Genomic DNA, 19,434 nt, shown 5'->3' with positions numbered 1-19,434 from the left:
GGTGGGAGGATGCAGGTGGCAGGATGTGGCCATGGAAGAGGGCGATAGGTGGTGGGTAGGGCATTTGCTTAGAGCACCAGTGTGAGGGCCCAATTTGCCACTCCCCTGGTCCAGCGCCCTAGGCAAATGCTTAATATGCCTGTATGTTGTTTTTGCAACATCCAACATGCTGCAGTGAGCAGCACTCTGGGAATGGTAGTCCTCAGGGTGCCTCTCATGGCCTGGTGAAGGAAAGGAAGGCAGGCATGGAAGCAGATTCTGTCCTTCCACCTATTGGCTCAACCAGGCAGTCAGCCACCACCACTCTAGGCAAGGCAAGGAAAAGTAGAGAAAGGAAGGAAGTTGTGGGAACAAAAAATTCTGCAGAGTACCTGGGAATGCAGTCACCCCCTCTAATAAGCTGGGCAAACAAGTTCCCATGATCCCCTGAAGAACTGTCAAAAGGAAGGGGTTGATGTCACAGCTTGTCAACAGGACAGTGATGTTGTGAGCAGTAGTGGGATTTCCACTCAATCCTAACAGAAGTTAACATATGCAAATGTCTGCATTTGAGTTTGTTCCAAGGAACACCCATTTCATGTTAGCATTGCCTACAGAAATCACAATGCTTAGAGCTGTTCTTTGCTAGGGATGGGCATAAAATGGCCAACAAACTAAAGTTTGTAATGAAGTTTGGCCGGTTTGTGAAGCAATGTTCGCAAACTTAAGAACCACCACAAACTTTCATGAATTTTGATGCACTTCATGGAGGTTCATGAAAAACAGTTGAGAGTCATTCAAACCACTGCTTCATGCTCCCCACAAAAAGCCATAGGGAGCAGAAAGCAGGGATTTAAACGGCTCCGAGCTTGGGGCTTGCTGCCCAAGAAAGTCCCTTTAAACATCTGAGCTGCACACTGAAGTCTGACCTGGCGTCTCAGCTATTTATATGGAAAACAGCTGAGCGATGGGAGCATCCTGCTCTCATGGCTCAGCTGTTTAAAGCTCTTGGGCAGCCAGACCCCCGCACCTGAGCTGGTTCAGTTTGTATGTGAACCAACTGTTTTTGTGGGGTTCATGGTTCACCCACAAACCGAACCAAATTTTTTGTGGTTAATGCCCATTCCTATTCTTTGCTTTTCATCTGTCTTTCTTTGATCTTCTTACACAATGCATTAGTAACTTTTCATGGACAATAGTGGGACAGCGGCACATCTATTTTCTAAAACCAACAGCGGTTTTGGCATGGGTGGTAAGTGACCAAAGTTGGGAAGTGTTAACCCTGTCTTCTCCCAACATTCATTTCAAATCTCCCACACAAAATTGCAATAGACCCTCCTTCCAGACTTCCAGGGTCTAGTCTAGTTTGATTCTTAAAAGCAAATCCCAAGCACAGTTCGGAAACGCTTGATCTAGGCTGTATCTCGAAAGCTAAACAAGGCCAGCCAATACGTAGATGAGAAATTCATTTCTGCCACTCTGAGTTTCTTGAATACATGCTGTAACCAACGAATACAACTGTAACCAATGAATACACAGATATCAATGTTAAATATTCAGGTGTGTATGCAAAATGAGAAAGCAGGAATGTATACACAGAGGCTCTGTCAAATAATCATATGTGTACAGTTTGTCCGGGACCCTAATTGTGGTCTACTCAGCATCAGAGTTAAACCAGCTCCAATTCCAGTGCCTTGGATGAACGATACAGCCCCATTCAGAAGCTGCCTGAGGAACATCTATTAAGAACCACAGGGACCTGAATACACACAGGGAAGATGAAACACCAATCTCCTTTCATTCTGCTGCTCTGTATATATTGGAACTACTTTCAAGAACAGAATAAATATATCTTACCTATTCATTTCTTCCAGACAGTCAGTCGCAAAGTAGAAGCTCTTAATTTTGGGGTGACAAGCTTTGAAGGCACTGTTGGAAGAAACAAAAGAGGGGAGAAGAAAAGTTTGTAGTCAAAGGACTTGTTAACAAATCCTAAAGGCTCCTTGTCAGAGCTTCATCAGTGTGTTACAGGTTTTTTTTTTGGGGGGGGGGGGGTTTCTGTGCCAAGTCTGCAATGAAAATATAATCAGAACTCGTAGCATAATCCTAAACCTCCCTCTCCCAAACTTTTTCCTGTGCCAAAATGGTGCTGGTGTGCGTGAGAGAGCTGTATTCCCGTTTTTGCTGTTCAGGTTCACAGAATACTCTATGTGGTACAGCAGATATGATATAACCTCTCTCTGGTGCCATGTCTATATAGGATAATGGCTGAGGGGAGAAAACAGAAGCTCCTTCCTTCTCCCATGGTTGTGTTCAGTCACCTTTATATTTAATAGACATTCCCCACAACTACTGTGTGGCTGTGGAGAAGCTTTCCCAGACTCTGCTCTTTGAAAACCAGCATGGCTAGTTTGGCCCTTAGTCCGAGTCATACAGACATGCCCATATTTTCTATCCAGGCATATATATATATACATATGAAGCTGCCTTATACTGAATCAGGCCCTCAGTCCATCAAAGTCAGCATTGTCTACTCAGACTGGCAGCGGCTCTCTAGAGTCTCAAGCTGAGTTTTTTCACACCTATTTGCCTAGACCCTTTTTAGTTGGAGATGCCGGGGATTGAACCTGAGACCTTCTGCTTACAAAGCAGATGCTCTACCGCTGAGCCACCATCCCTCCCCTCTTTGGGGTGGCCTTCCAACCCAAGATCCTTAGTTATAAGTGTGTCCTCTGTTCCTGAGATACAATGTGTGTGCCTCCAATGTTAAATGTTACAATTGTTCTCTCCCTTCCCTTATCAAGTTAGTGGTTCTGGCCCATTGAAGGGGGAACAAATAGAAGCATTTTCACAGGGTCTGTATGATATATTGGACCTGTACACAATAGGACTGATGGGGAGTACTCATCACTCTGCTGGAATACTGGCCCTGTTTCCAATCCCACAGTCCACCTCCACTGTGGAGCAAATTCAATGTGCAGAGGCTGTATAAGCAGTTGATGCTACCCTCCCCTTTCTCCTAGAATATCAACTGTATGTAAAGAGTCTATGCATAATGAAGGAGCATAATGAATTGCCAGATTTTCAGATTATGCATCTATGGCGTTAGAGGTGGAGCTGGAACACTGTATAAGTGGTGATGTAAGTCATGCTCTCTCACTTCCCACCATGCATAGTTTTTTGTATTATCTGAGCTGGCTCATGAGATCTTCTCCATTCTTAAAAAATATTTTCTCTGGATTCCTGCCATCTTCTAAATTTCCCATTTTGTTGAAAGAGTGGATGATCTGGGGATTCTGAGAACTGGGAACACAGGCAAAACCACAAAATGGCTGCCACGGGGCAAATCATAAAATGGCTGCCGTGAGAACTGGGGCCAATCACAAAATGTTGGGAGGTTGTATGTTAAGCATCCTCCTATGATGGAAGCAGCTGGTTTTGATTGTGTGCTCCACACAGAAATAAAGGTGATGCTTGCTGGGTTCTTCTGAAGTGCCACTGATTCCAATAAGGCAGAGAAAAGATCAGCTATTCAAGAAGCAATGTTAGCTTCTTCTTTTTGTTTGTTTAATGAAATATTCAAAGGGGGCCAGGTGGCTCTTCTAGCTAAAATTTTATTCAGGCTGCAACATTAATATAATTGATTTTTTTTTTACTTAATTGATCGAACACAATTTGATTGACAGGAGGTGCTGCCACCAATGTTATGCACGTTTTTACAAAACTAAACCGCAGGTGCTGAGGGCCATCATAGAAGAGGCATTTCTTCCCAAGTGCAAAAGAAAAAGGAAAGGCTTTTTTTCTGAGTGGGGAAAGCCTCTCCTGAGATGCATAAAGCAAAAAACTATTGCTGTTTTGTATGTAAATTTATGCAGATCAAATCAATAAATCACATAATCACCTGTAACTCAAGCAAAATCAACTTAAATTTTTCTGAGTGGCCAGCCAAGATATTATCAGCGTTGTTTTATAACCCCCATTGTTACCTACTCTAAACCTTCAGGGATCAGGAAGGATAAAAGTCTGAAAATCAAATTAAAAACTCTTTATGAGCAGTACATCAATTTACCAGAAAAAGAAACCAACAAACCAACATCTATTACCTTTTCCCAGTAGAATGTTCTTGTTGAATAAAGGATTTCTTGCTGTATTGTGTGTGTGTGTGTGTAGTAAGCACTCATGGCTTGTGGTCTAGGATGTGCAACTGCCTAAATCTTTTTTAGTATCCTTCTCTTATTAAACTCCTTAGGAGGGCCCTCAAAAAGCCATTTTCTGCATTTCTATTAGAAACTCTGACCAGGTCACTGCTGAGCATACGTGCAATACCCCTCAATGTGTGACCTTTTCAGAAATGAACTGAAACCCTTTCAAAGGAGATACTCACAGTTTGCACAGGGAAGTTTTTGAACCCCCCCCCCCTCCCCCAAACCCCATACTTTCTCTGGTACAATAGCTCTCTGATGGAAGATGGCATTTGTGGTTACGAAAAAAAAGAAATTGAAAGCGATGTCTTAGTCCTTGATTCTCACTGGTGAGTAAGCTAAAGAATTGTTTGCCATAGAAAAGACTCTACAGGGAAGCAGAGACAAGAGCTCTGTGGATGGGTATGCCAATGGAGAAAGAAAATCTACTTTAAATACATCATGTTCAACCCCATCTTCATTTTGGCATGTTTCTTTGCTGAGTCTCGGACTTTAATGACAGTTTTAATGTACTTCAAAGCAGCAAGGATTTGTAAAGCAACCTAGATGCCATTATTGTATAATTAGAGGCGTAAACAGCAGCACCCAGCCAATGCTCTCCTCTCCAACCGTCACTGCTAACCAAGCAAATACAGTGCATAAGAATTCCACATTTTCTTCTGTGCCTTCTTTTACATGTGCCATAATTGCAGAATTTTGGGGGGTACAATACACTTTAATATGCTGGGGATCCATGAGATTTATGGGGGAGGGAAATCTCATGCCCCCATGTACTGAGCCCGCATTTTCTCACTTTCCCCAGACCCTTCTCCTCTGTTGCCCCACCTCATTTCCCACTCTCGATCTTCTTAGCACTTCCACCATTTTCTCACCTCCCAGTGCACATGGTATTGCTTCTGTTTTTCGCTAAACCTGCTGTCATGTTGGAGTTGCCAGGACCCATCCTCCATTGCGTACAGTGACCCCATGAGATTGCAGTCAGCATTCTCCATTCTGGGGAGTTTCTAAACCCCAACTTTAAAAAATGTTTTGGGATTTTTCTACAAGTCTGGGGATTGGGAGGGAAATGTGTTTAGAAAAATACTCCCTACTTAAACAAGACCCTGTTGTGTGGGTTTTTTGATCCACTCTCTAGGACCCTTCTTCAGAATTAACTATAACAATGCTTTTGAGAACATGAAAGCCAGTTATTTCGAGTACAACTCAGCCTGTTTTCATTTGATGTCAATGAATCAGAGCTTCGCATTTCCTCTCATTTTACCTTTGGTAAGTGGTCATGGTACAAGATTATTGCCTTGATAATGAAAAAAGCCCCCCCCCCCCCAAAAAAAAGAGAGGGTGGGTCATTTGCATTCTAGACATGACTTTTCACAGTTTAGATCCAAGGAAGTATTCATATGAGCCTCTCCTGTGTTTGAAAATATGTGCCAAACACTTTTTAAATAATAGAAATTGTGGTTCAGTAGTGAAGCACATGCTCTGTGTGCAAAAAGGGTGTGATCACATGAGAGATTTGGCCCAACTTAGCCACACCTCCCATCTGGATTTAAAATGCACGATCACATGCATACATCTGTCTCTCAAGTCCCGCCTGTCCTTACTTTGTCTTTGGACAGGCTGGGACCAATGTTCCCTCTAAGCTGTGAAGTCTTGTGAGCAACAATTCTACTTTGTGAGCTACTGGCATTAAAGTTGTGAGCAAGTGATATGGCTACTACATAAATCAGTTTGCTCTGCGGCCATCCTTCCTGAGCTAAGACAAAAATGTGTGAGCTAGAGGCTAAAAAACTGAGCTATCTCACACTAACTCAGCTTAGAGGCAACAGATTAAATAGCTACCAGGTACTTCCCGGTAGCAAATTTCTAAAGCATATGTAAAGTGTATTTCTCAGCTGTCTGAATGGCCCAGCACGTGCTCCAGGTGCCCCAATTGCACATGAGCATTCTGAATGCTCCTCATGTGCGTGTGGGGTGGGGGCTGTGTTGAGTGCCACAGCACACATGAAAGAGTACTGCCTTTTTCAGAGCTGGGATACTGCCGGGCTAGACTCCTTGTGTGATCACACCCACTGTCTCAGGTTCAGTTGCTAGCATTTCCCACTAAAGGGTTGGGTCTTAGATAGCAGGTGTCAGGGGGGGAAAATTATTTGCCCAAGACCCTGAAAAGCCACTGCCAATCAGATGAGACAAGATTTTGTGTGATATTAGGTAGCGTCATATATATTTTTAAACTGAACCATCGTGTTTGCTTAGGTCAGTTTCAGCTACTGCTTCTTGATGTGCACAAGTGTTTGAAAGGCCTGTCCCATAATTGGCTTACCTAACTCTAACTCCTCTTGGCTTGTTACTTCTAGCTTGGTGGTTATACATTCCTCCTTTGGATGGGGATGAATGATCTACTGCCAAAGAAAGTGGTAGTAGAACCATTCCTGTAAAAAAAAAAACCACTCACAAAAATCTCTCCTTTGGGGATAAGGCACTTAAGTGGTTAGTGAAGGTTTAACACAAAGCACTTTTTAATGAAACCGATTATCAGGACCCATCTCAATCAGGTTTCAGGTTCAGTGCAGAAATTGCCATGGTTGCTGTGATAGATAAGGAAGAGGGGAGTATGATTTTCTTGATTCTTCTGGATCCAGCAGTGGTTTTCAATCCTTCTGGTCCATCTTTCAGGATGGGGTGCAGGAGGAGAATTGTACTTCAGTGGCTCTACACTCAACTGATAGATCAGGCCCAGTAGGTGATGTGGAGCTGTTATAACTTTTGTCCCCTAGCAATTTTCAGTGGTTTTCCCAAAATGTAAGTTGCAAAAACTGTGAGGGAGGTAGAAATGACAGTCCTCTGTTCTGAAGTTATTGCTCTTCAGGATTTAACACACACAAAGATAACTACCAAATTAATCTCCTTCTGGAACCTCTCCACCCTGGAGGGTTCATAGGAACATAAGAGAAGTCATGTTGGATCAGGCCAATGGCTCATCCAGTCCAACACTCTGTGTCACAAAGTGGCCAAAACCCCCAAGTGCCATCAGGAGGTCCACCAGTGGGGCCAGGACACTAGAAACCCTCCTGAATATAGAGCCAGTTTGGTGTAGTGGTTAAATGCACAAACTCTGATCTGGGAGAACCGGGTTTGATTCTCCACTTGCAGCTGCTGGAATGGCCTTGGGCTAGCCATAGCTCTCATAGGAGTTGTCCTTGAAAGGGCAGCTTCTGGGAGAGCTCTCTCAGCCCAACCCACCTCACAGGGTGTCTGTTGTGGGGGAAGGAGATAAGGGAGATTGTAAGCCGCTCTGAGACTCTGATTCAGAGAGAAGGGTGGGGTATAAATCTGCGGTCTTCTTCTTCATATATATCTTTTCCACTGGAAGCATCTGAGGACTGCCCAGGATCACCTGGGCAATTTAATATGACTTAATAATGAAAGAAAAGTAGAGCTCTCTTCTTTTGCATAGGTGTTGAAGACAATCATGGATATAACCCTCTCACATATGCAATTTAATTCTGATGAGGACACCAAATAGCATTTTCCAGAATATTGTTATTCGTTAGTATTTGTAGCTTTCCATACATGCTGTACTGTTCACTTTTATTCTGTGAATACAACTGTTAATTCTTTGTGGATCTCTGATTTATTCCATTCACATTGAGGACTTATTCCTCCATCTCTCTCTCTCCTCCCCCCCCCCCCCTTAAGTTGTGAAACTGCCATGGGTTGGAGCATCCAGAAGCCAAAATCATCTGGAAAAGTCAATTTAGTAGCAAGCTCACCATCTGGAAAATAGTTCTGTCAAAACACAAGTGAGTTATGCAGTGCCAGCTGGTAGATGGAGAGGAAATAAGCCAAACAGACAAAATATTATTGCTCAATGAATGCTATCAAAATGAGCAAAATTCTATTTTACAAAGCCAGGAAGACACACTGTAGAGAGGGCACCTAGCAGAGAACGTCACAAGATCCACTAGATGGCACACATTAGCTATGGATCCTAGCTGTGGAGAAGGACTGTGTTCCCAAGCACATGTACCAGGCAGGCACTACTTGAAATGTGGTTCTTCTGTCCTCCCATTCGAGATGTTCTTTTTCTTTTCTCCACAGACTAGTCTTGGCTTTCTGGCTGCTTCTCTGCTTGTGCTTGGCCTGAAAAGGCACACTGCATAAACTGGGAGGCCACTTTTTCACTCCCAGTTGATCTTGATCTACTTACTGGGAATAGATCCAAGTGGGCAGCCCTGTTGGTCTGAAGCAGTGTGAAACTCCTACTTACTGGGAAGTTAGTCCCATTTTGAAGTCAACATTTTGGCAGCAAGGCTTAACAGCTCAGTGAAAGAACACACACTTTGAGGGACGGTGGCTCAGTGGTAGAGCATCTGCTTGGGAAGCAGAAGGTCCCAGGTTCAATCCCTGGCATCTCCAAAAAAGGGTCCAGGCAAATAGGTGTGAAAAACCTCAGCTTGAGACCCTGGAGAGCCGCTGCCAGTCTGAGAAGACAATACTGATTTTGATGGACCGAGGGTCTGATTCAGTATAAGGCAGCTTCATATGTTCATATATATATGTTCAATCAGAAGGTCCTAGGTATGACCCCCATTGTCCCCGGTTAAAGGATCTGTAGCAGCAGGGCTAAGGAAAATCTCTGCCTTCAGATCTTGGGAATTCAGTGTCAGGCAGTATAGATACTACTTACATGGAACAAGGGTCCAACTCTGTGTAAGACCACTTAACATGTTCTAAAGTGTGAGGACTCTTCCTGTTTGGTGTAGTGGTTAAGTGAGTGGACTCTTCTGGGAGAACTGGGTTTGATTCCCCACTCCTCCACTTGCAGCTGCTGGAATGGCCTTGGGTTAGCTATAGCTATCGCGGGAGTTGTCCTTGAAAGGGCAGCTGCTGTGAGAGCCCTCTCAGCCCCACCCACCTCACAGGGTGTCTGTTGTGGGGGGAGAAGATATAGGAGATTGTAAGCTGCTCTGAGTCTCTGATTCAGAGAGAAGGGCGGGGTATAAATCTGCAATTCTTCTTCTTCTTCTTCTTCTTCTTCTTCTTCTTCTTCTTCTTCTTCTTCTTCTTCTTCTTCTTCTTCTTCTTCTTCTTCTTCTTCTTCTTCTTCTTCTTCTTCTTCTTCTGTCCCTGCTGTTCTAAACACCTGATTGAGAGGACTAAGCTACAAGCAGTACTTAAGAAATCTCAGGACCATAAATTCACCTATTGTACACTGGTAATCCAGGGCTTTTTCTTTGTAGCAGGAACTCCTTTGCATATCAGGCCATACCCCCTGATGTAGCCCATCCTCCAAGAGCTTACAGGGCTCTTAGTACAGGGTCTACTGTAAGCTCTTGGAGGACTGGCTACATTGGGAGCTTGTGGCCTAATATGCAAATGAGTTCCTGATACAAAAAAAGCCCTGTCCCACTGAGGTCCCTCCATCCCTGTATTCCAATATTTGGTACTCCAGGACGATTTTGAGGGCCCTTGCACAAGATAGCATTAGTGGATCTCTTTATCATGAAAGCAGAGGAGTGTGCAAACTGTTCTCTTATATCACTTCCAACCTTCTTGAAAGCTCTGAGTGAAGGAAAAGTGGCAGCCCCTTTTGAGTAGTGATTGTGGAAATGCTCAACCTTGGCCAGGGCTTTTATTTATTTTATTTATAAGCAGGAATGCACAGGAACAGAGTTCTGGCTGTCTTGGCATCAGGGGTGTGTGGCCTAATATGCAAATGAGTTCCTTCTGGGCTTTTTCTACAAAAAAAGCCCTGACCTTGACAAATCTTTTGTTGGCAGTGCATAATGTTGTCTGACAACACTCTGGTATTACAACCACTGGAAAGCTGCATCTTAATAACAAACTACTTTGTGAAAGGGCGTTGTACAATAATTTAACTTCTGGCTGGATTATGGTGAGTTGTCATGTACTTCACTAATCTCTAATGCCTAAGAGATTACTCTGCTGTCCAGGGAAGCTGGATTTCTGCTTCCGAGGGCTGCCAGAGGCAGAAGAGTGGTTCTTACATATTCTTTCTTCTTTGCCTCAGGCCTGTGCAGTGCCCTATTTCTCTATCTTTGATGTGCTACCAAATGAGTAACTGAACGAACATTCACTTGTGTTGGAATTGCAGGTCATTATATCAGACAGGAAACCAATGCAAAAGAGGAAAAGTCAATTACAGAGCTGTTCTCCAAAAATGTTACATGGTTCCCCGCAATTCCCACCTGAATATCCCACTGTCGGAGAAGGAACTTGTTCCAGGTTCTACATTTATAAGCAGGTGTCCAGGAAAGCTGGGCTTCTTTGGAGCAGTTGCTTGTTGGACAGGTGCAAGATACATGAGAGTGTTTGAATGAGTGGCCAAGAGAGCTGCACATTTGCAGGGCGCTAGTGAGAAGCCATGTACATTCTGAAGCACTTGTGCAGCTCCTCTTTCTTTGGAAAGGGCTTGTGCAGGAGAACTTTCCAAGTGGCTGAATGTGTCTTTGATGTTCTAATGGGGTAGCGAATAATATTGCTAAGGTGAAGTTCTGGTGGCTGGGTTGGTTGATGCCACCACCACTCACTGTCATGTATGTGATGGAGAACAAGATGTGCGCCTGCTGGCCCCTCCTTCTCAGTGCATCTGCCCTCCCCTGAACATGCAATGCCTGTGCAATCATAATGTTATGTTCAATTCAGACTCACATCCTTACTGCATGGACCAGGAGCAGCACAGGGAAGAGAATTCCTTGGATGCTTCAGTGCATGTATGGCAGGGGTCCCCAACCCCTGGGCCGCGGACTGGTAACAGTCTATGGCCTGTTAGTAACCAGGCCGAGGAGTGAGGCAGAGACCTTCACCTATTCCTCATTTAAAGACTCCCGTGGGGGGCAGGGATGGGGTGTGGGTGTGGGGGCAGCCTGGGGTAGCAAAACCCCTAGCACCCCCACCTCCACTGGTCCATGGAAAAATTGTCTTTCACAAAACTGGTCCCTGGTGCCAAAAAGGTTGGGGGCCACTGATGTATGGAATTATGCATGTATTTACTGGCTTTACTTATATTCCACTTTTCTTGCTGAAACTCAAGGCAGATTGTGACCTGCATGGTGCTCTTTTGGTCCCCCCCCCATTGGAGGTGATAAGCTAAAAAGTATAGCCAGGACCAGTTTGTTGGGGGGGCGGGGTTAGGCAGAGAGTTCCCAGGCTCCCCTCCCTGCTCCTCACCCACAGGCCCCCTCCTGTGTATTCTCTCCCAGGACCCCAACCACAGACATGCCCTTCCCCTGACAGTACTGGACCACACAAGGGACCAGAAGTATGGGTGAAAGGAAGGCTGTCAAACAGGAGGAGTAGGTGGGGCAATGCCAGTGGAAGTTTTGGACTCCAGCAGCTGCCCCACCTCAGGATACACAAACACCAGCCCTGAGTATAGCACATGCTAATGGCGGGGGGATAAATGCAAACGTGTTATGCTGCATTACAAGATTTATATGATGTATACAGCAATTTCCAACCAGTCAGCCACCCTGCAGTCTAAACTGCAATTTCCAAATAGTCACCCTGGGCAGGTCACCAAAACCAGACATTTAAACACAGTTCAACTGGCTTTCCATATCCACAAGGCCTGACCCTTCATGCGTAGGCCGCTTTGACTCATACTTACTGTTTCCTCCTGCATTCAATGGCTCTGTCTATCCTGAACTCTGGCAAACTGATGAATCCTTCTGCTTTTTCATCCTAGCATGAGAGGGAGAGGAAATACTGTTGAAAAAAAAAGAGCACCGGGTTGAGAGTGGAGAATCCACGCACTCTTCTCATTAAAGGTACTGAACTGTCAGATTCCTGAACAAGCTCTATTGAACATCTGTTCTGTTTGTAGACAGCAAGCCAAAATACCTTTAAATAGGAGAAAGCTTTTTGGAACAATAAAGGCAACTTTGAACCTATTCGAAACGCAAGACTACGGTTCTCGGAAAATGTGTGCTGTGACTCTGCTCACCTCTCTGCCCCAAATACATTGCTTGACTGTGGTTTTACAAGTATTGTTTTTCAAGCGGTAAAGTTCCAGGCCTCAGTTCAACAACCCAGAGAGAAAAAATGTCCTGCCTGCCCCTTTAATAGAGGCTTAATATGTGGAAATGGGCTGATGTGACTTCTCATGAGATGGAGGTAAGCAACACCACCTGGTAAATAATATCCCATTAAGCCTTTATTGAAAGGTCTAGACCTTTTTTTCCTCCAGGCTGCTGGCAGGCCTAACCCAGAGTTGAAAGTGCTTCATCTCATTGGCTGAAATGGATTTGATATGAGACAACCAATCACTGTGGTCTTAAAGGATGCCTTGGGGTAGACCAGTACTACTGGGAAGGGGAGTAGGAAGCAGGGATGTTCCTGACTGGAGGGCGCAGGGCTGACCCTGCCACTAGGCAAACTAGGTGACTGCCTAGGGCGCTAGCATTCTGGGGCACCAAATTGGGTGCCCCCATATGACTCAGTGACATTATCAGTGGTGGGGGGGGGGGCAGAAGTTAGCCTTGCCTAGGGTGCCAGACAGTCTTTGGCCAGCCGTGGGATAGAGGGAGTGCTAAAGCATCTGGGAGAAAAAAAATAATACAGGTATTGATCTAGATTGGGAAAATGGCACGGAAGGCACAGGCTAACCTCACCTTTCCCAAGTGTCACTGCTCTGCTCAAGTGCAGAGACTTCCCTAGGTGGGGATGGCAATAGGCCTAGAGAAAATAAAAAGTCCAGATTTTTGTTTTTTTTCAATAGAGGCTTAATGTATGGAAATGGGCTGCTGAAGGTTTTCATGGTATGGACTCTGGAGGTGAGCAACATCACCTGGTAAATCACATCCCATTAAGCTTTTATTGAAGGGACAGCAAATTTCTCTCCCTCCTCCCCAAGCTGTTGGCAGCCCTACAAAACAAAAGCATTAGGAGATCCAGGGACAGATCTGTGCCACGTGCAACATGGCCCTCGGCTGCTTCTGCTTGAGTCTTGGCTTACTCAGGGAAGTCAGTCAGAGAAGAGCAGATTTCTCCCCTTCCATTAAGAACATAAGAGAAGCCATGTTGGATCAGGCCAATGGCCCATCCAGTCCAACACTCTGTGTCACACAGTGGCCAATATAAGTGTGTGTATGTGTGTGTGTGTGTGTGTGTGTGTGTATATATATATATATATATATATATATATATATACACACACACACACACACACACACATACATACATACATATATACACACACACACTGTGGCTAATAGCCACTGATGGACCTCTGCTCCATATTTTTATCCAATCCCCTCTTAAAGCTCGCTATGCTTGTAGCCATCACCACCTCCTGTGGCAGTGAATTCCACATGTTAATCACCCTTTGGGTGAGGAAGTACTTCCTTTTATCTGTTTTAACCTGACTGCTCAGCAATTTCATTGAATGCCCATGAGTTATTGTATTGTGAGAAAGGGAGAAAAGTACTTCTTTCTCTACTTTCTCCATCCCATGCATAATCTTATAAACCTCTATCATGCCACCCCGCAGTCAAAGTTTCCCCAAGCTAAAGAGCTCCAAGCATTTGCACCTTTCTTCATAGGGAAAGTGTTCCAAACCTTTCATCATTCTAGTTGCCCTTTTCTGCACTTTTCCCAGTGCTATAATATCCTTTTTGAAGTGTAGTGACCAGAATTGTACACAGTATTCCAAATGAGACTGCACCATCGATTTATACAGGGGCATTATGATACTGGCTGATTTGTTGTCAATTCCCTTCCTAATAATTTCCAGCATGGCGTTGGCCTTTTTTATTGCAATCACACACTGTCTTGACATTTTCAGTGAGTTATCTACCACGACCCCAAGATCTCTCTCTTGGTCAGTCTCTGCCAGTTCACACCCCATGAACTTGTATTTGTAGCTGGGATTCTTGGCCCCAATGTGCATTACTTTGCACTTGGCCACATTGAACCTCATCTGCCACATTGACGCCCACTCACCCAGCCTCAGCAAATCCCTTTGGAGTGCCTCACAATCCTCTCTGGTTTTCACCACCCTGAACAATTTAGTGTCATCTGCAAACTTGGCCACTTCACTGCTTACTCCCAACTCCAGATCATTAATGAACAAGTTAAAGAGCACGGGACCCAATACTGAGCCCTGTGGCACCTCACTGCTTACCGTCCTCCACTGCGAAGACTTCCCATTTATACTCACTCTCTGCTTCCTATTAATTAGCCACTTTTTGATCCACAAGAGGACCTATCCTTTTACTCCATGACTCACGAGCTTACTAAGGAGCCCTTGATGAGGAACATTCCCTTACTGCTGTAGACCCTCTCAACTCTGTGGCTTCCTATCTGGTCGGTTCTAGTTCAGCTAAGGTTCTTTCAAAGTAATTTTGTGATTGAATAAGTTCCTTCTGGTTTTTTTTTTTTACATTCTTCTCCTCAGTTAGCTATAGAAATACTTCTTTTGTGCAGCTTTACTAATACATAAAACACAGTTTTACTAGTGGCACTCCTATGCATTGGTGAACTACCACACAAAGGAAATTTTGGTATAACTGTGCATAAAATTGGACCAAATTGCTCCCTTTTTTGCAACATAGGCATATGTGTACATATCAGTAAAAGGGGTGGGGGAGATGCATATGGAGTGAAAAAACAGGTTAACTGTGACAAATTACATATGCAGAACACTCTACAAACTATGGAAAGAGGGAAATAAAAACAGAACCAAAAAGAATTCCTAATGCATCAGCCAAACTCTGAGAACAACATTAAGCAATTCAGAACTCCATAATCCAGGGAGAAATAGAGGGAGGAAAATTTCAGATGCTTCCTGGCGTCAGCAGCAGAGATGTACAAGGGAAGATCACTAACACTTTGTTGGTGCATGGGCAAATACAGGAGTCAGGAAACAGCCAATCATGCTGTTCAAACCAAAGGCCCTGATGAAACTAGATACTGATTTTGGTGTCTGACACAGGAAAGACAGTTGCCCTAGTGAGCAGCTACCATCTTCTCAACTGTCACACAGAAAGCTATCATTTCAAAAGCAGAAGGAGAGACAGAGGGAGAGAAAGAAATGGCTTATTTCATCAGCTTTCCTGGCCACTTCCTTTTCAGGCTGTATCAATGGCCAGGCATTCTGCAAAAGGAGGTGGGGAGAGAACAAAGGCCCCTTTCATTGAGCACGACCTCTATTTCATTAGATTTTAGAAAGAGCAGGACAGACATACAAGGACTGATGTGAGGGGAAACCCTATTACTCCCCCCTTCCCCTGAGCTCTGATTTACTTTTTGCCCTCCTCTACTTGCCCACCTAGCAGATCTTATTGTTTGCACATGTTCTCTTTAGCTCTTCCTCTGTTTCCTTCTGGCTCTAGTCCTCACTCCTCCCCCACTCACCTCCTCCTCCTCACGGCCACTGCCACCACAGCAGTTCTTTACAATCATGAGGCCTCTTCTACACATTATGATTTGAGGCATGTGCAGAAGGGTTTGGTGACCTTTGTAGGGTTGCCAGTTCCCTGCTGGGAAATACGTGGAAGTTTTGGGGGTGCAGCCTAAGGAGGCTGGAGTTTGGGGCATAATGCCATACAGTCCACCTTCCAAAGTGGCCATTTTCTCCAGGTGAACTGATCTCCGTCCCCTGGAAATCAACTGTATTAGCGGGAGATCTCAACCCTAGTCCTTTCCTAAGCACTAGTCACCCAATGATTGGCAGAAGACATTAAAGCCTACAGCTGGTTCCCCACAACACAATGGCAAGGGGAGGCCTTACTGCTTTGAGGGTTGTCCTGATAACCCAAAAGGGCAACTAGGATTGCCAGGTCCCCTCTTTATCGTGGCAGGGGGAGCTGGCAGGGTGTTCTGGGGGTGGGCATGATATCACATGTGACTTCTCTAATGTGATGATGTCACCAAGGAGTACTGTCATCATGTTGGCAACGTTGGAGTCGACACTCTGGTTTTTGGGCAAAACTCTATGGTTGTTTCAGCTTCAAAACCATAGAGTTTGCCCCCAAACCAGAGCATCAGGGAAGTTGCATGATGACATCACAGTTTGGGGGTGGGGATTCCTGGCCAGTGGCAGGCCAAGGCACCCCAAGCGGGGGAAACCCCACTGGGACCTGGGGGCTGGCAATCCTAGGGGCAACTGAGTTCTTACTGAGTATTCTTGAAAGATCTCAGTTGGCAAGCAGCTCTGGATTTTTTTGTGCTGCCCATTTATGATCCTGCTGTTTGGAGAGGTTTTATGCCATGGGTATTAACATTTTTTTTAAACAAATCCATATTTACCTAAATATTTGGGGTACCCACATATTTGCAGCAGAAACCTATTCCTGTATGGCTCCATTTTGTGGATTTTTTTTTTCTCCATCCAGGGGAGGAGAATGTATACATGGCCATTATACAAATTATGTGGTTTTATTCTTTTATTGTGTTGAACAACCGTACAAGCTTTTTAAACTGACAGCACTGGACAGAAAAAGCTCAAATAATATATAAATGGAAGCCTCCCTTCTCATAACCCTGGGCAATGAAGGAAATTATTTAAGCAGCCAGCATTGCCTTTTGTTAATATGATTTTGGCTCGCACCTTGTACGTGTAGGCATCTCGATAAGGAAATGTTCACACCCCGAAGCCTGTACCGTTATTGCCCAATTTCATCTGAGACAACCTTAGGCTGCAACAGTTAAGCCTGAAATAGGGGATAACTAAATAGCGGTTGTCAGGCAACCAAAGCACCAGCCGACCTCCGTATTAATAATCAAATAGAAGTGAGGATAAGGTTTCCAAATGGAAACATATCACCGCCAGAATTTCCCCTTAGTTTACCCTACACATTCATTTATAAAACATTATTCTCACATTGCAAGCTCACATGCTAAGGAATACAGGTGGACTGGGACATTAAATCAGCAGGGGACCATGCCGGCAGAAAGGTGAGTCTATCCATATGGCTGTCGCTACTGCTGCCTGTGGTTAAGGTGAGTGAGGATGAGAACATCGGAAGAGCCCTGCTGGATCAGACCAGTGGTCCATCTAGTTCACATCCTGCCTCACGCAGTGGCAAACCAGTTCCTCTGGAGGGTCAAGAAGAGGGAATAGAAGCCAAGGCCTTTCTCTTGATGTTGCCTCTTAGCATTCAGAACTTTGCTGCTTTTGAATGTGGAGGTACCACACGGGACCACTTGATTCAGCCTGTCCCTGCTCACAGTGAGGACTTTCCCAGTAAGTTAAAGGTTCATTCCACCCCCTAGAGGAAGCCTTGATTCAAATCCTGCCTCTGCCATGAACTGTCTCGATGGCCTTACACAAGCTACATCATCACCAGCTGAGACCTACCTCTGCTGGACAGGGATGATCATTCTGGCCTTCTTCACAGGGTTATTGTAGAAGGTTGATGGACCTAAGCATTTTGAACATTCTGTATTGCTATGTAACTGCTAACTAATATCACTCTCCTGTACAGATTTCCATTATATCCAAAGGCAAGGAATGGGATGGGATAGAGGTATGTGAATAACTAGGGTTACCAACCTCCAAGTGAGGCCTGAAGAACTTCCAGAATTATAACTCATCTCCAGATGATGGAGATCAATTCCCCTGGGGAAAAAGGGCTGCTCTGGAGGGAGAACTCTATGGCATTATACTCCAACGAGGTACTTCCCTTTCCAAATCCTGCCCTCCCTAGGCTCTACCACCAAATCTCCAGGAATTTCCCAACTTAGGGTTGGCAACTTTAGTTATAACTGAGTACAGTGCTTTTCAGATGCATGAGGCAAGCAAGATGGCTTCAAAGCCTACTTTGCTATGAAAACAGACAAGGGATATTGACCAAGGCTGTTATAAGGATAAAATGGGATCGCAACCATTTTTAAATTTCCTAGTTTACTACATTAATATGAATCCTTTCTGCTGGCGCACTCAAGGTGATCTACAGTTTAAAAAAAAAAGTTTCTGATCTCATAGATGTAATACCAAAATGAAAAGCGAAGAAGCAGATAAAAACTCCCCAGGAAATAAGTAAATCCAGATACCAACTCCTACATCAGGCTACATGATAAGCAGATAGCTGCTGATTAGGGCCATTCTGAGAAAGAAGTTGGTGTATTTATTTAGATATGTTCAGTGGTGGAATTCTAGCAGGAGATCCTTTGCATATTAGGCCACACCTCCCTGATGTAGGCAATCCTCCAAGAGCTTACAAAGCTCTTTTTTGTAAGCTCTTGGAGGATTGGCTACATCAGGGGTGTGTGGCCTAATATGCAAAGGAGCTCCTGCTAGAATTCCACCCCTGGATATGTTCACCCCATTTTTCTTCCCAATGGGGACCCTAAGAAGCTTGCAACATTATTCTCCCCTCCTCCACTGAATTCTCACAACAACTGCCTTGTGAGGTAGGTCAGGTTGAGGAAGAACGGCTGGCCCAAGATCACCCAGCAGACTTCCATGGCAGAGTGGAGAATTCAGACATGTGTCTCCCAGATTCTGGTCAGACACTGCAAGGCAGACTGGTTCTTCATTGGCGCAGTCTGGATGTGACCTGTAATATCCTCTGGGTCACCTGGATGTTTCCATACAGTGAGACAAATGGCAGTTCCACAGGGCTGTGTCCGTTATGGACAAAGCTGAATGGGAGAGAGGGTTATCCTCCCCTTCAAGTTGAACCTGGGCCCTGCAGGATTGCTGTTCACAAAGCAAAAGACACCGAAACATGCATTCATGGATCTTTCAACGCTGTAATCTAGCTAGGCCCTCAGAAGCCTCCCTAGATGGCATTTTTTTGTTTTTGTTTTGACTTTCTCTTGATTGCTGTCAGTACTCACATTCTGGTTAGTGTACCAATAGAGGGACGAATCTTTCAGGACGAACCAGTATTTCTTCCACTTCTGGGTGAAGTAACCTTTGGCATCTTTTTTCTTCCACAACCAACCTTCGCAATCTCCGTGCCCCAAGTCCTTGCAGGAAATACGCCGCCGGCTGCTGTTGTTCAGCGAACCTCCTGGGGACGGAGATAGAGAAGTTAATCTCAGAAAAAGAGAGAGACAGACAGAGACACATACAGAGATGGTGTCAATAATATTGTCATTCCTCCACCCCTCCTCTTAAGGATAACTAATTTTAAAAGATAAAACACCATTTCTATCCAAACTCTTTGAAGAAAAATGGCAGGACAACCTATCTACAAATCTTGATTTTTTTTTTTAAAAAAAACACATATTCCAGCTAATGCTCAAGTTACTCCTGTCTTTTACAACTGAACTGGCCTTCTTA

The 19,434-nt window shown here is 44.5% G+C and overlaps 1 protein-coding gene and 1 non-coding gene across 2 annotated transcripts in view; both read right to left on the bottom strand.

Moving 5' to 3' along the window:
* Positions 1-19,434, bottom strand: part of LOC132579512 (connector enhancer of kinase suppressor of ras 2-like) — a 575,915-nt gene that overhangs the window by 35,767 nt on the left and 520,714 nt on the right. Inside the window, exons 17-19 of the mRNA XM_060249934.1 lie at positions 18,987-19,162; positions 11,812-11,885; positions 1,837-1,908 (exon numbers count right to left, since the gene is read on the bottom strand). Coding sequence (XP_060105917.1) covers positions 1,837-1,908; positions 11,812-11,885; positions 18,987-19,162 — 322 coding nt within the window. The remainder of the gene's footprint in view (positions 1-1,836; positions 1,909-11,811; positions 11,886-18,986; positions 19,163-19,434) is intronic.
* Positions 2,586-2,660, bottom strand: TRNAT-UGU (transfer RNA threonine (anticodon UGU)). Its single transcript has one exon. It is a non-coding gene; the product is annotated as a tRNA-Thr (tRNA).

This window comes from Heteronotia binoei, chromosome 11, assembly GCF_032191835.1.
Source record: "Heteronotia binoei isolate CCM8104 ecotype False Entrance Well chromosome 11, APGP_CSIRO_Hbin_v1, whole genome shotgun sequence".
Lineage (NCBI taxonomy): Eukaryota > Metazoa > Chordata > Lepidosauria > Squamata > Gekkonidae > Heteronotia > Heteronotia binoei.
This window is presented reverse-complemented; position numbering and strand designations above follow the sequence as displayed.